Below are 12,772 nucleotides of genomic sequence, written 5' to 3' on the forward strand. Positions count from 1 at the left end.
AATAAAGAAAAAAAAATATTTCCCCCTCCCAAGGCGCAAGGCTGGGGCGGGGGAGGCCCGAGCTTCCCCCGACCCCAGCCCCCAGAACAGGCTGCTCTCCGCAAGCCTTGGGAGCCCTCCCGCGGCTTGCGCAGAGCTACTCGAAGCCCCGGCACAACCGCTCAGCACGCCGGGGCTTCAGGATGCAGGCAGCTCTGCGCAAGCCGGGGGAGCCCGGGGGGAACTCCTGCGGGCTCCCACGGCTTGTGGATAGCTTCCTGAAGCCTGGAGAGGGAGAGGGGTCGGTGCACACCGACCCCTCTCGCTCTCCAGGCTTCAGCAAAAGCCTGCATTCGCCCCATAGGACGCGCACACATTTCCCCTTCATTTTTGGAGGGGGAAAAGTGTGTCCTATAGGGCGAAAAATACAGTACCACTGAGCTACTATAGCCCTTCCCTTCTTGCACCCTGTCCCACCAAGATACCTTAAGATCAACTGAGAGTGCACTCATCCATGGAATCCATGGAACTGCACTGCCTTCGAGACTCACCTGACAAAGCATGTTTGTATGTTTTAAAAAGCAACATAAATAGAAGCTGTGAGGGAGTTGGAGACACAATAAAGCAAGCAAGGGAGTACAGTGGTACCTTGGTTCCCAAACGGCTTAATTGCCAAACAAATCGGCTCCAGAACGCCGCAAACCCGGAAGTGTTCCGGTTTGCAAATGTTTTTCAGAAGCTGAACGTCCAACGCAGCTTCCTCTTGAGTGCAGGGAGCTCCTGCAGCCAATCAGAAGCTGCACCTTAGTTTTTGAATGGTTTTGGAGTCAAAACAGACTCCCAGAATGGATGAAGTTTGAGAACCAAGGTACCACTGTCTAAATTTTACTTAACAGTGTTTAGGAATTTTCTTAATTGCTTTATATGCAAAAGAAACACAAAGTGATATACAAAACAGATCAATACAAAAGTATATATTAATAACAAAATGAAAACATGTAAAAATTACATTATACGATTTAAAAATCAACACTGACTGGGCAGTGATTGATTTTTTTTTAATGAGGCTTTTTCACTGTCAGCCATTCTAAGTTGTCAGGATAAATTGTGCTGTAAATTTAATTTAATTAAAATATGAATAGATTAGAACAGAGCTTTCCCCCTGTTTTAAACATATTTGCATTGTTCTGGCATACAAGCTGCTTCAGCAGAGCATTCATTGATTGATTGATTGTATTTATATTCCACCTTTTTCTCCAAGGAGCTCAAGGTGGAGACCCAGGATTGATGTTTCTGGCAGTAGCCATGCAATCTGTTCTCCCTTCCACCTTAATCAATCCCCACAACAACCTTGCTAGGTAGACTGGGCTGAGAGGCAGTGACTGGCCTAAGGGCAGCTTCATGGCTGAATGAGGATTTGAACCCTGGTCTCCCAGGTCCTAGTTGCTGACACTAACCACACTGGCTCTCCATTTGAGAACCTTATTAGTAAAGTGAAAATTATGTATAAATGGATGCTGACTGGGAAAGCCTGACCCTTATTGCAATAATTTCCTTCTCCCATATTCGCCTAGCTAAGGTGAATTAACTTAATTTCCCTGCCCCACTATGACAGGCAGAAATTGCCTCACAGAATTATAATGGCACAAGGAGCCTCACTTGTGGAGTTTCTGTCAGCGTAGGGGGTGACAAATTACGGCTCTTTCCGCTGTTGAAGCCTCATAAATCTGTGAGTGATGCAGAAACACTGCAATTAATTACCATTTGAGTTTTTCAAGAAGAGACTAAAATATGGGATCCCCTCAGCCCCCCCTCCTTCCTTACCTCATCACTGATGGATTCCTGTTCTTACTTTTTCCCTCACAATAAATAATGGTGCTTCTCTGACCACGCGAACGATAAACCTGTTTTGGTTTTGTTTTAGTTTATGCATTTCAAAACGAAAATTTGGCGCCTCCCTGAGTGTCAAAAATGACCTTTAATCTTCTTTGCCCACATCAAATATGGCGGCTCCATGGGATGGTGAGGGGAAGTTGCCGTAGTAACAACAAAGACATGTCCCTTCGTTCAGCTCTTCGCTTACTGCCCGGCGCAAACATGGCGGCCTCGCTGCACTTCCCTTTGCCAGTAAGAAAGATGGGTGCTTTCCATCGTTTTCGCGCTCCCCCTCCCTTCTAACCAATAATAATAAACCTATTTCCTACACTAAAAATACAAGACTCTTGTTAGTATGGCTCTGAGATTGTGCAGAACGGTGCTGTGAATATCAGTAAATATCACACCTTTGAGCCGGCTGCCCACACAAAAAATGTCGCTTCACCGAGCCTCCAGTCCCTCATTGCGTGCCCACAGTAAAGATGGCGAAGATGCGACCGTTGTTACTCCTCCCTCCTTGCCCACAGAAAAGATGGGGGCGGAGTGGGGGGTGGGGTGTCCTGTGAACTTCCATAGGGGTTGGATTTGAGGGTGGAGAGGACAGGCTATCGCAAGAGGTCAACACCCCACCACCAGCCTGGCTGCTTGCTGCTATGGGAGGTTGGGGGCGGGGGAGAGGCTCTGTCCCCTTCCTCCGAAGAAGTGGCCCCCCACCGCCCCGTAAAATGTCGGCACCTATAAGAAGTTGTGAGTACCGGGGAGGTGGGTGGGGAGCAGAAGGGGAGGGGGAGGGATTCCCCTTAGACTTTGGGGGGGGGGGTTGGAAACACAGGGGAGAAACAGACCCACCCTTCACCCACCCCGTGATTGACACCTTGGCACTGGCCGCCTCTGTGCCTGAGCCAAGTGGGTCATGCAGGTGGGATAAAGAGGCCAAGAAGGAGAGACGAGGGGGGGGGGCGCCTGGGTTCTTTAGGGAGGGGGCAGACAGAGTTAGGGTGGGGGGTCATTGCTGGGAAATGCTGGGAGCCAGAACTCATGGGTTCTGTAAGGGTGCCTATTCAAGATCACTTAAGGCAGGTTAGTTCTCCGTAACACCTTATTTCAAGTACAAATCCCCGGGGATCAGCTTTTTTTATTGTTCATTAAACTATGCAAAGGAGAGCATTGTAACATCATATCCGGACCCAAATTCTTTACATTTCTGTCAACTACTGGAATGTTATGTGCCCGAGCTGGGGAGGGAGGGTGGATGATTAAACCTCATAAACTGAACCCAATTAGAGAACAAGTCAACAATATAAAATTGCCAGTGATTTTAAATTAAAAGGAAGGATTTAATTAAATAGGATTCAGTAACCTGATACATCAGTAGGAAGTTATGAACATTAGGAAGCAGTATGTGCTATATAGAATGTTACGATAAAGTAATAGTAATAAGTAGTATGGGGGCTTGTTTTAAGATATGAACAAGCATTAGTGTTGATTGCAGTACATATTTAAAAGATAAAGCTGGATGTTTAGGTGTAGACTTTTTCATGTACAACTGTGTATTATTAGTGTGATACATGGCTGTCATGGTTTATGTTTTTCTACCTATCAAGTGTCTTTTATATGGATTATGTATTTATAGAAATAATTATAAGAAGGAAATAAAACAAGTTATCCTTAGCATCTTTTTTCCTCTAGTTATAGTCAGTCAGGATAAATGGGTTAATGTCTTCCACAATGTACAACTGATGTGGGAGTACACTCATTAACAACTTGGATTTCTGGAACCTGAGCAGTAGTAGTTATTCTGAATTAATTAACAGAATGCATAAGCATGTGGTCTTGTTATGCAGCCAAGGTGGGAAAGTGGAATCCGTGATGCTTGGTCTTTTGGGTTTTCTGGCAGGGGACTCTTGCTTCCAAGAGGGAATACATGGCTTAACTTCCTTCTGCCTTTTCTGCTACCTCAAGCAAGATCACTTCACAACTGGCAGCATCGCAGTAGCAATTAAGCTTTCACCTAAATATTACTTTAAGTGCAAATTTAAATCCACCTACAATTTTGGGACAAATTTCTGTGTTACATGTTTATAGAATCATAGAACTGTAATGTGGAAGAGACCCGGAGTCGGCTGTTGGGTTGCTGGCCATGCATATGAACATCTTTTGTGCCAAGTGTGGCTGAAAGTCAGGACTTTAGGGTTGGGGTCGGGGGGGGGGGAGCTAGGAGTTTAGGACAGAATGGCTTCACACAGATTTGGGGGACTTCCAGGTACTTTGGAAAGGGATGGCTTCACTTCTAGTCTCTAACCTTTTAAACACAATCCTAGGTCTCCCTGACTACCGCCCAAAACTAGGAACACCCCCCCCCCCATTTCATTCAAATAAATTCAAGGGATGCATGTTTCTGAGTGTGCTACATTTCTCTGCTGCAGAAAATAGTGAGTGGGCTTTTTATTATCCCTGTCCAGTATCTTTAGCTGCAATCCTATACATGCTTTCCTGGGAGTAAGATTTATTGGACTTAATGGGACTTCCATCTGCAGAGTGATCTTTACAGTTGTGCCCTTTATCCTCATCTCATTTATGCACATATCAGCTCGGTGAGACCAATTAGGTTGAGAGTCCAGACCGTGATCCCGCCCCCCCCCCCCAGGTCAGCCTAGCCATTGTCACCACTAGCTGGGCACAGATCCAGATCTGGAATATTTCCCACATCCAAACCTAGTACAGTGGGACTTCTGTTTTCGAAAGTAATCCGTTCTGGAAGTCCATTTGACTTCCAAAACCGAGGATCAAAGGGCAAGTTCAATGGGGGAAATTGACAAACGCCTCGGAAGCTGTTCAACTTTGGAGACACGCTCAAAAATGGAAGCAGCTACTTCCGGGTTGTCGGCGTTTGGCTTCCGAAACATTCAGCAGCCGAGACGTTTGACAACCAAGGTTGACTGTACTGTCTGCCACCCTCTGTCATCTTGTGCAATTGAAAAGTTTTGAGAATTCCCCAAATCCTTTGACTCACTTCCTGTTTTTGGAAGCAAAAGCTATAAACTGAACCTTATTTGACCCAAGCCCACTGACTACACGAAGAGCCATTTTCACATACATGCAGATTCCTAAGATTCCTGCCTTGGCACCTTGGAGAGGTGTGTGCTCCGCAGGCACCTTCTGTGCTAGGCTTGATTGATTGATTGATTGCGTGTATATGCCACCTCTCCTCCAATGTGCTCAAGGCGGCATGCATGGTTCACTTACTCCCCATTTTATCCACACAGCAACCCTTTGAGGTAGGTTCAGCTGAGAAACAGCAAGTGGATCAAGGTAACCTAGTGAGTTTCATAGCTGAGTGGGGATTTGAACCCTGGTCTCTCACAGTTCCTGGTCCAACACTCTAACCACTACTCCACACTGGCTCCCTGTTCCGGATAGCGGGGTTTAATCAGGGGGAGGGAATGCTTTTATACTGGGAGGGCTCGGCGGCCATGGAGTCTCACTCTGATTATTTCACTGTCCTTTCTCTGTCCCGTAGAAGCACTGTTGGGTAGATGGAGAACTGCGATGAAGAGTGGCCAGAGGGCCAGCACTCCCTTCAGGCCCCAGGTGGGGTCCGGACTGCCACCGGAACCGTGGAAGAGTGTGCCGTTCTCTACTCGGACGCGGAGGACGACCCGTCGCTCCTAACAGACCATGGGCCGGGTGCCCGGGCCCCTTTCCACTGCTCCGAGTGCGACAAGAGCTTCCGTTACCGCTCGGACCTGCGCCGCCATTTTGCCCGGCACACCGAGCTCAAGCCTTTCCAGTGCCCTCACTGCGTCAAGAGCTTCAAGCATTCCTTCAACCTGGTGAACCACATCCGGAGCCACACCGGGGAGCGCCCCTACCGCTGCACCATGTGCCCCAAAGGCTTCCGAGACTCCACGGGGCTCCTCCACCACCAGGTGGTGCACACGGGGGAGAAGCCCTACTGCTGCCACGTCTGCGAGCTCCGCTTCTCCTCCCGCAGCAGCCTGGGGCGCCACCTCAAGCGGCAGCACCGCGCCTCCCCCGCTGCCGCAGCCCCTCAGACGCCCGCCCCCCGCTGCCTGGCCTGCGGGAAAGAGCAAAGTCCCCTGGGGCACCTCTGCAGCGCCGGGCGAGGCCGGGCCGCGCCCTTTGGCTGCGGGGCCTGCGGGCGCCATTTCCAGTTGGCATCCGAACTGCGGCGCCATTGGCTTGCCCACACCGACATCAAGCCCTTCAAGTGCCCCGACTGTGAGCGGGACTTCAACGCTGCGGCGCTGCTGGAGCGCCACAAGCTCACGCATGCCAAGGACAGGCCCCCGCCCTGCCCAGTGTGCTCTGGGAAGGTTCCGCCAAGCGATGGGATGCTGGAATTGCGGGGCCTGGAAGAAGAGCCGCGAGATGGGGGGACAGAGGCCCAGCAGCACAGCAGGGGCTGCCCCACCTGCCACCCTCCGGACATGCGGCCCCCCGAAACGCTGTACCAGTGTGAATGCGGGACCTTTTTCGCCAATGGCAACACCCTGGCGGCTCACTTGACTGCTCACGGCGGCGAGCCCTCCTTCAGCTGCGGGATATGCGGCCAGCCCTTTGTGAACTTGCAGACCCTGGAGGAGCACCAGTTGAGCCACGCCGTGGCTGCTTCCCCGATGTCAGGCCCTGGCAGCGAGCTGGAACGCCACCTATTGCCGCAGCTGGACCTCCGCGCGTTCCCCGCCCGGCCCAGCAAGAAACTCTACAAATGCAGCGAGTGCGAAAAGTACTTCCGCAGCCCGCGGGACCTGGACCGCCACGTCTTGGTGCACACCGGCGAGAAGCCCTACCAGTGCACCGAGTGCGGCAAGTTCTTCCGGCACGAGTGCTACCTGAAACGGCACCGGCTGCTGCACAGTGGCGAGCGCCCTTTCAAGTGCACCGTCTGCCACAAAGGGTTCATCACCTTGAGCAACCTCTCCCGCCATCTCAAGCTGCACCGCGGAATTGACTAGGCAGGGAGCCCCCTTCTCAGAATAAACACCCTCCCCTCCCAACGCTGCTTTCCTCTACCTCCACCCTGCCAGAGGCGATCTGGTTTCGGAGGTGTCACTCTGCCCGATGCGGCTAGAACTTTGATTTCCCCGCCCTCCTTGTAGGGCAGGAATTTACAATTGTGAGCTGATAGAAAAGTATTATTGTTGTTATTATTATTATTATTTTACTAATGTTCCACTACTGTTGGTAGAGTACATTGCACTTGCTTGACCGTTATAACGTCTTCGGTGGGTTGGGGGTAGGATACCTGGCTGGTTGTGCCTAGACAGGTAACTGAACATTTTGGGATTCAGACCCTTAATATTCCCAGGCATAATGAAGACGTGACAGGAAATGCAACTCTTGGGCCAAGGCTCGCCCCCCCCCCCTAGAGATACTTATGTCCAAGTGAGCTTGACCAAGCTGAGATGATGTTGCCTCAATAGCTGTAGTGCTCTGTGGTTCCCAGGAATGTAAAGGAGGGACTGCCTAGTTGTCATGGGAGAGGTGCGCTCAGACATTCTACCAGGATGCAGATTTATTGACTTGCTGCAGTGCAGGACGTCTTCCCTTTTGGAAAAGCAGACAGCATTGTTGGGCAATAGAAATACTAGTGTGCAGGAACCTTGCATCATCCGGTTGTGTGACTTGGTTGGTTCCCTTTCCCTCTGATCTCTCTGCCCCTCGACAAGAGTGGCCACGGTTAGGGGACGTTTCTGCCTTTCCCTTCCAACTTGAAAGGCATGTTGTCCTTGCCAAAGCCAATGGGCTCGAGTTCCAGAACTGCAGCTCACCAAAGAATTTTAGGCATTGTATTTCTATATGGCCTAGAGGTGATGGTGGATTAAGACCAGAGAGTTCTCAGCAACCTGATAAAACTATGGTTTCTAAGTCTTCCTTGGAGGGAAGTGTGGGGAAAGTATAATCAAACCATTAAAAATCAATTTACGCTTGAAGCAGAACTGAACCTGTTGTATTTTATAGGGATGCCCAGAAAGGTTTTAGTTAATTTAGGAGAGCTTATTATTAATATTAGTATCCCTATTTCTGACTGCATTTGCTAAAAACAACCCAACCCAAACAGGAATCATGTCCTTAAATACCCTACTTAAAAATTGCAGATTCACAACAAAACTGAGGTTCTTCTACTTGCCCTTGTGTTTTCTTAGCTTTGGTTCAAAAACTGCTACTTTTATTTCCAGAATTTTTCTTTGCAATCATGAGGACTATAAATTTAATTTTTAAAAAGATGTCCATATTATCATGTTTGGCTCAGCATTGGCTAGAGCAAAATTACTTTGAAGGCAAGGTTCTGCCTGCAGGTTGTAGAGCAGTAGCCACCTGTGAGATGAACTGAAGGCTTGCGTGCCTGCATGATTTTATCTGTAGGCTCAGACCATCAAACCAAGCATTCTTTCTTATAGTGGAGCCAGCAGGTTTCTTCTTAGACCTGCTCACTGTTTGACCTCCCCTTTCTTCTGCCCTCATGATGCTATACCATTTCCCCTGGTTTTAATTTGCCAGCCGTAAGTGTGGTTTATTTCTAGCAAATGTTCTTTTCTGAAAATTGGTTGAAGGCTTAAAAGGGATGCATCTGCTTTCATGGAAAGGTTCAGCCCTCAGAAAGAGTTTGATCTTCAGGAGAAGGCAACATTTCACGAAATATTTCAGCAAACATGATTTGGATTTCATAAAAAATATATTGGGGAGCTGGAGAAACGTATCCTTATGTTTGGCTTGTCCAGGGACTGGAGGGAGGAGGCTCAGGAGTTGCCTAGGCTTGTGTGTCTTTATGTTTAAATGTAGTCTCCAAGAATGATCCACTTGATAGATCCTGCATAGACCAGAACCCGCATAGACTTTGCCCATAGTCAAATAAGCTACTGGAGAACACACTGAAGAGGAAAAACCCTCTTTCATAAGCCGAAAAAGTATGATGAGAGCTAGGGTTGTCAGTTTTCCTATTTTATTTTTTAAGCCAAAGTCCTGTTGCCCTCGCTCCATTCTTCTTTGCCTGCTTGTGCCCATCCTAGTGCCCTCCTGGCAGGACAGATTAGTTCCTATGTGCCCTGTTAAGTCAGATTCCAGAACCGAGAGCAGTATCTGCCCTCTCCCCTGTGGAATTATTTACTGGCAAGTAGTTGAGTCTTATTCTCTCTCTCTCTCTCTCTCTCTCTCTCTCTCTCTCTCTCTCTCTCTCCAAGCCCTTGGTAGGTCCTTGAAAATAACCTAATAAAAGCCTGCTCCTGACCAAATTCCAGTTCCTTATCTTCTGTGGAATGTAAGCCTTCTAGCCGGGCATTTGTTTGGTGTGCGTGTCTGTCTATCTTTCCATGCCTGTGTGTTACGGAGAGCAAGGTTATCCTAAGGTATAAGCTTCATGGGTGTCGGGCAGGCAGAGTCAGGCACCTGCCAATGGCTACCTGCCCCAGGAGGCCCAGTGTCACCCATGTGCCTCCTGGCCCTTTTGCTCTTCCTGCTTGCAATTGCCACCTGACCTGTTCACCTGTCCTCTCCAAGCACACAAGCAGTGACAAGAGCAAGGAGACGGAGCAGCTTTCTCTAGGAACATTGACCTTCTCTCCCTGCCACCCCCATCAAAGAGTTGGGTGGATTGGGCCCAGAGGCAAGTGAGTGGGCAGCAATGCCTTGGAAAGAGGAGGGGACCCCATCAAAGGTGCTCTGCCCAAGGGTCTTTCATCCAGAACCTGGATTGAACACCAGGGACAGGTGGCAAGAATCTGGCCGTTTTTAGGCATGTTCAAATTTTTGGATTGAATTTTAAAAGGTAAAGAGACCCCTGACCATTAGGTCCGGTCATGGCCGACTCTGGGGTTGCGGCACTCATCTCGCTTTATTGGCTGAGGGAGCCGGCGTACAGCTTCCGGGTCATGTGGCCAGCCTGACTAAGCCGCTTCTGGCGAACCAGAGCAGCGCACGGAAACGCCGTTTACCTTCCCGCCTATTTATCTACTTGCACTTTGATGTGCTTTCGAACTGCTAGTGAAGCACGTGAACGTAAGCAGGTACTCGCTTGGTGTTAAATAAGGATCAGGCAGACTCAGCAAAGGAGAATAAGAAGGTGAAGTTTATTGCCAGGCAATAAGGACCCAGTTTGGAATCTCTTCGAAAAGGAACTGGGACCCCGATTTACAGAAATCCAGAGGTCTTTATACCTGAGCAGATCACAGCAAATCATAGATCATGAGACAACCATGAGGGACTCACGATATTGTCAGCGAAAATTAGCCAATTAGCAAGCTTCTTGCCATGCTTGCAGCTCCTGGTCAAGCACTGGTCAAGCACGGAGTTCTAGTTCTGCTTTCCGATGCTTGCAGTGACGCTCAGTCTAACCTCTCCCCTAGTTATGACAGGACAGGGAGTTTGGAGATTTTGTGGTTTTGCTCTTCCTGTTCTGTGGATTAATTTAGCCTGTATCTGAGGGGATTTTGTACCAGTATCTCTGATTCACGTCTTCCGCTTGTCCAGGGTACACGGATGTTTGTAGGGGAAAGGTCGGCTCCTAACTTTGCTGTTTCAAGTAGTTTGCAGATAGCTAAGGCACAGCTTCCCTTTGATTCAAAATGGATTATAAAATACTGTAAGCCTTGATTATGTGTAAGCATATATGAATATATTGATTACTGTACTGATAACTGATTATATGGATAGCATAGGGGTAGCCCTTCTTCCTTGCCTCACTAGGTTGGCAGGAGGGATTGAATTTTAGGCATGTTCAAATTTTTGGATTGAATTGGTCTGCAAAGCAGATCTAAAACCTACACCTAGTTGGAGCCAGGAGTTGCACTAGATTCCCCTTGGGATCCCTTCCAGCCTTACAATTCTATGACTTCCCTCAGAGGAAGCCCCCCTTGCTCCAAACCCCTGGCTGAACTTCACTCTCCTCTTCTGAGCACGTGAAGCTGCCTCGCTACCCCACCATTGCTCCCCTATAGATCTATCCTATATTTTTATAGTCGGGAAAAACCAAAACTTTGCTTGTGCGTTTGCACTGCTGGCCTGCAACTTGATTGCAGCACCGGAGTTGCAGGCAGACACCTGCTGTATGTACAGTGGTACCTCAGGTTACATACGCTTCACGTTACAGACTCCGCTAACCCAGAAATAGTGCTTCAGGATAAGAACTTTGCTTCAGGATGAGAACAGAAATCGTGCTCCAGCGGTGCAGCAGCAGCAGGAGGCCCCATTAGCTAAAGTGGTGCTTCAGGTTAAGAACAGTTTCAGGTTAAGAACGGACCTCCGAAACGAATTAAGTACTGGGTACCACTGTATATGTCGGCGTGCGCATTGTTACATGGGGGAGGAAGCGTGCTTGGTCAGCGACCATCGCGGTTCTGCTCTCCGGTGTGGACGCCAGCAAACGCTGAAGGCGCGTGGAGGGACACGCAGGGGTGGGCACTGTTGATCTTCAAGAGGGGGCGTGGCGGAAGCTTTTGCGCACAAGCGGGGAGTGCAAGTGTATCCGAAGATGATCATTCCTACTATTTGCAGGACCCACCCACCCCCCCGCCGCCCCCTGGGAAGACGGCAGAGGGAGGGAAGTGGGAGAGTTTCACCGCGGGGGCTACGTGGAGGCGTCAACCCAACCCACTCCCCGCCGCTCCCGCCTGCAGCCCCGGCGCCTCCCCTCAGGGCAGCAGCGGTACAGGCAAGGAAGGGGGATCCCGGCCAGCAAGCGAGATAGGGTAACGGCTGGAGCTTTTCCATTGCAGGAGAGGAGACAGATCAAGGGAAAGGGATCTCTCCTGCTCTCCACAGGAGGAAACGTGCTGGAAACAAAGCATGATGGATAATTGGGGAGGGGCGGAGAGGGGATCACATGCAGTACTCACTCCGGATGGAGATGCGCCCCCAAGCGCTCGTATCCGGATACACTAGTACACTAATCACCAGCCGCCTTTATGATCTGATTGCTCAGCTTTGCAAAGCAGGAATTAAACTCTCCTTTCCCTCGCCCTCTCCAGTTTTCCCACTCTTTGGGCGGCGGGAGGAGAGTTAAAAGAAAGGGGGGGCGACAAGGAATCCTGAAGCACCTCTCCAAATCTTCTAGATTCTACTCTTTTATCCGAGCCCCCAAGTGTCGTGCTCTGCCTCACACCTCTTCAGCTTGCGATTCCCCGTACTTAACAACGAATCCCTTCGTAGTAGCACCCAACTCCTTCCCTCCCTTTTATTTACTTACATCCTGATACTTCTTACCCTTACAACAACCCTGTAAGGTGGCAAAAGCAACATAGACTCTTGTGGCACATTAAAGACGAAGTGAGGGCGCAATAGCCCTGTCCTCTTTGGTTTTTGCTAAACAAACAAACAAACCACCTCCGTAACGGTATGTAGCCATGGGGAGGAGTAACTGGCCCATAGCAAAGGGATCAGTGGTTCAGCACCTGCTTTGCATGCAAAAGGTCCCGGATTCAGTCTCCTACATAGTATGGAAATATATATATATATATATATATATATATATATATATATATATATATACACACCCACACACCCACCCCACTTCAGTAAGTCAGGTTGTAATGTACACTTCAGTGTACATTCCCAATCTACCCCCAGATGAGATAAACCACATCATCTTTAGACATGGAGCAGAATTAATGAATGTAACTCTACAAACCATATTGGGATTTTATATTGTGATACGCTTCATATTTTTTTGTTGGTAATTTTTCATCTGTGTATTATGATTTTGTATGGCTCAGGACATTTTGTCCTGCCCTGTTGTGTGACAGTTGAAAGCACAGCTGAAAGAGGAATCCTTGCAGAACCAGCCACAACATGCCTTGCAGGCATCCAAGAGAGATCCTATCTCTTTGTTAGCAAAGGCTGCCCTTCTTTATCACATTGGATTCTGCTTTGAGGAATGCTGCTGAGAAAGGAACCTCATTGC

General features: G+C 48.9%; 1 protein-coding gene and 1 long non-coding RNA gene across 6 annotated transcripts in view; one reads left to right on the plus strand and one right to left on the minus strand.

Annotated features, from left to right (window-relative positions):
* Window positions 1-2,358, minus strand: part of LOC308572430 — a 33,430-nt gene extending 31,072 nt beyond the window's left edge. For 2 of the 5 annotated variants that reach the window (XR_014001756.1, XR_014001757.1), the window contains exons 1-2: window positions 1,804-2,248; window positions 1,639-1,706 (exon numbers count right to left, since the gene is read on the minus strand). This is a non-coding gene — a long non-coding RNA (uncharacterized lncRNA). The other 3 variants (XR_014001754.1, XR_014001758.1, XR_014001755.1) reach the window with 3 other exon arrangements.
* A 34-nt stretch (window positions 2,359-2,392) lies between these two features.
* On the plus strand, window positions 2,393-9,110 carry FIZ1 (FLT3 interacting zinc finger 1). Its single transcript, XM_081168420.1, has 2 exons — window positions 2,393-2,601; window positions 5,375-9,110. Exon 2 carries the CDS (start codon window positions 5,391-5,393, stop codon window positions 6,831-6,833), a length of 1,443 nt encoding a protein of 480 aa, XP_081024546.1. The 5' UTR covers window positions 2,393-2,601; window positions 5,375-5,390; the 3' UTR covers window positions 6,834-9,110.
* The last annotated feature ends 3,662 nt before the right edge of the window (window positions 9,111-12,772 follow it).

This window comes from Podarcis bocagei (assembly GCF_964188305.1).
Source record: "Podarcis bocagei genome assembly, chromosome: 13".
NCBI lineage: Eukaryota > Metazoa > Chordata > Lepidosauria > Squamata > Lacertidae > Podarcis > Podarcis bocagei.

Excerpts from the sequence above, each read along its gene's own strand:
- FIZ1 (XM_081168420.1), top strand. The coding sequence starts at position 5,391 with ATGGAGAACTGCGATGAAGAGTGGCCAGAGGGCCAGCACTCCCTTCAG.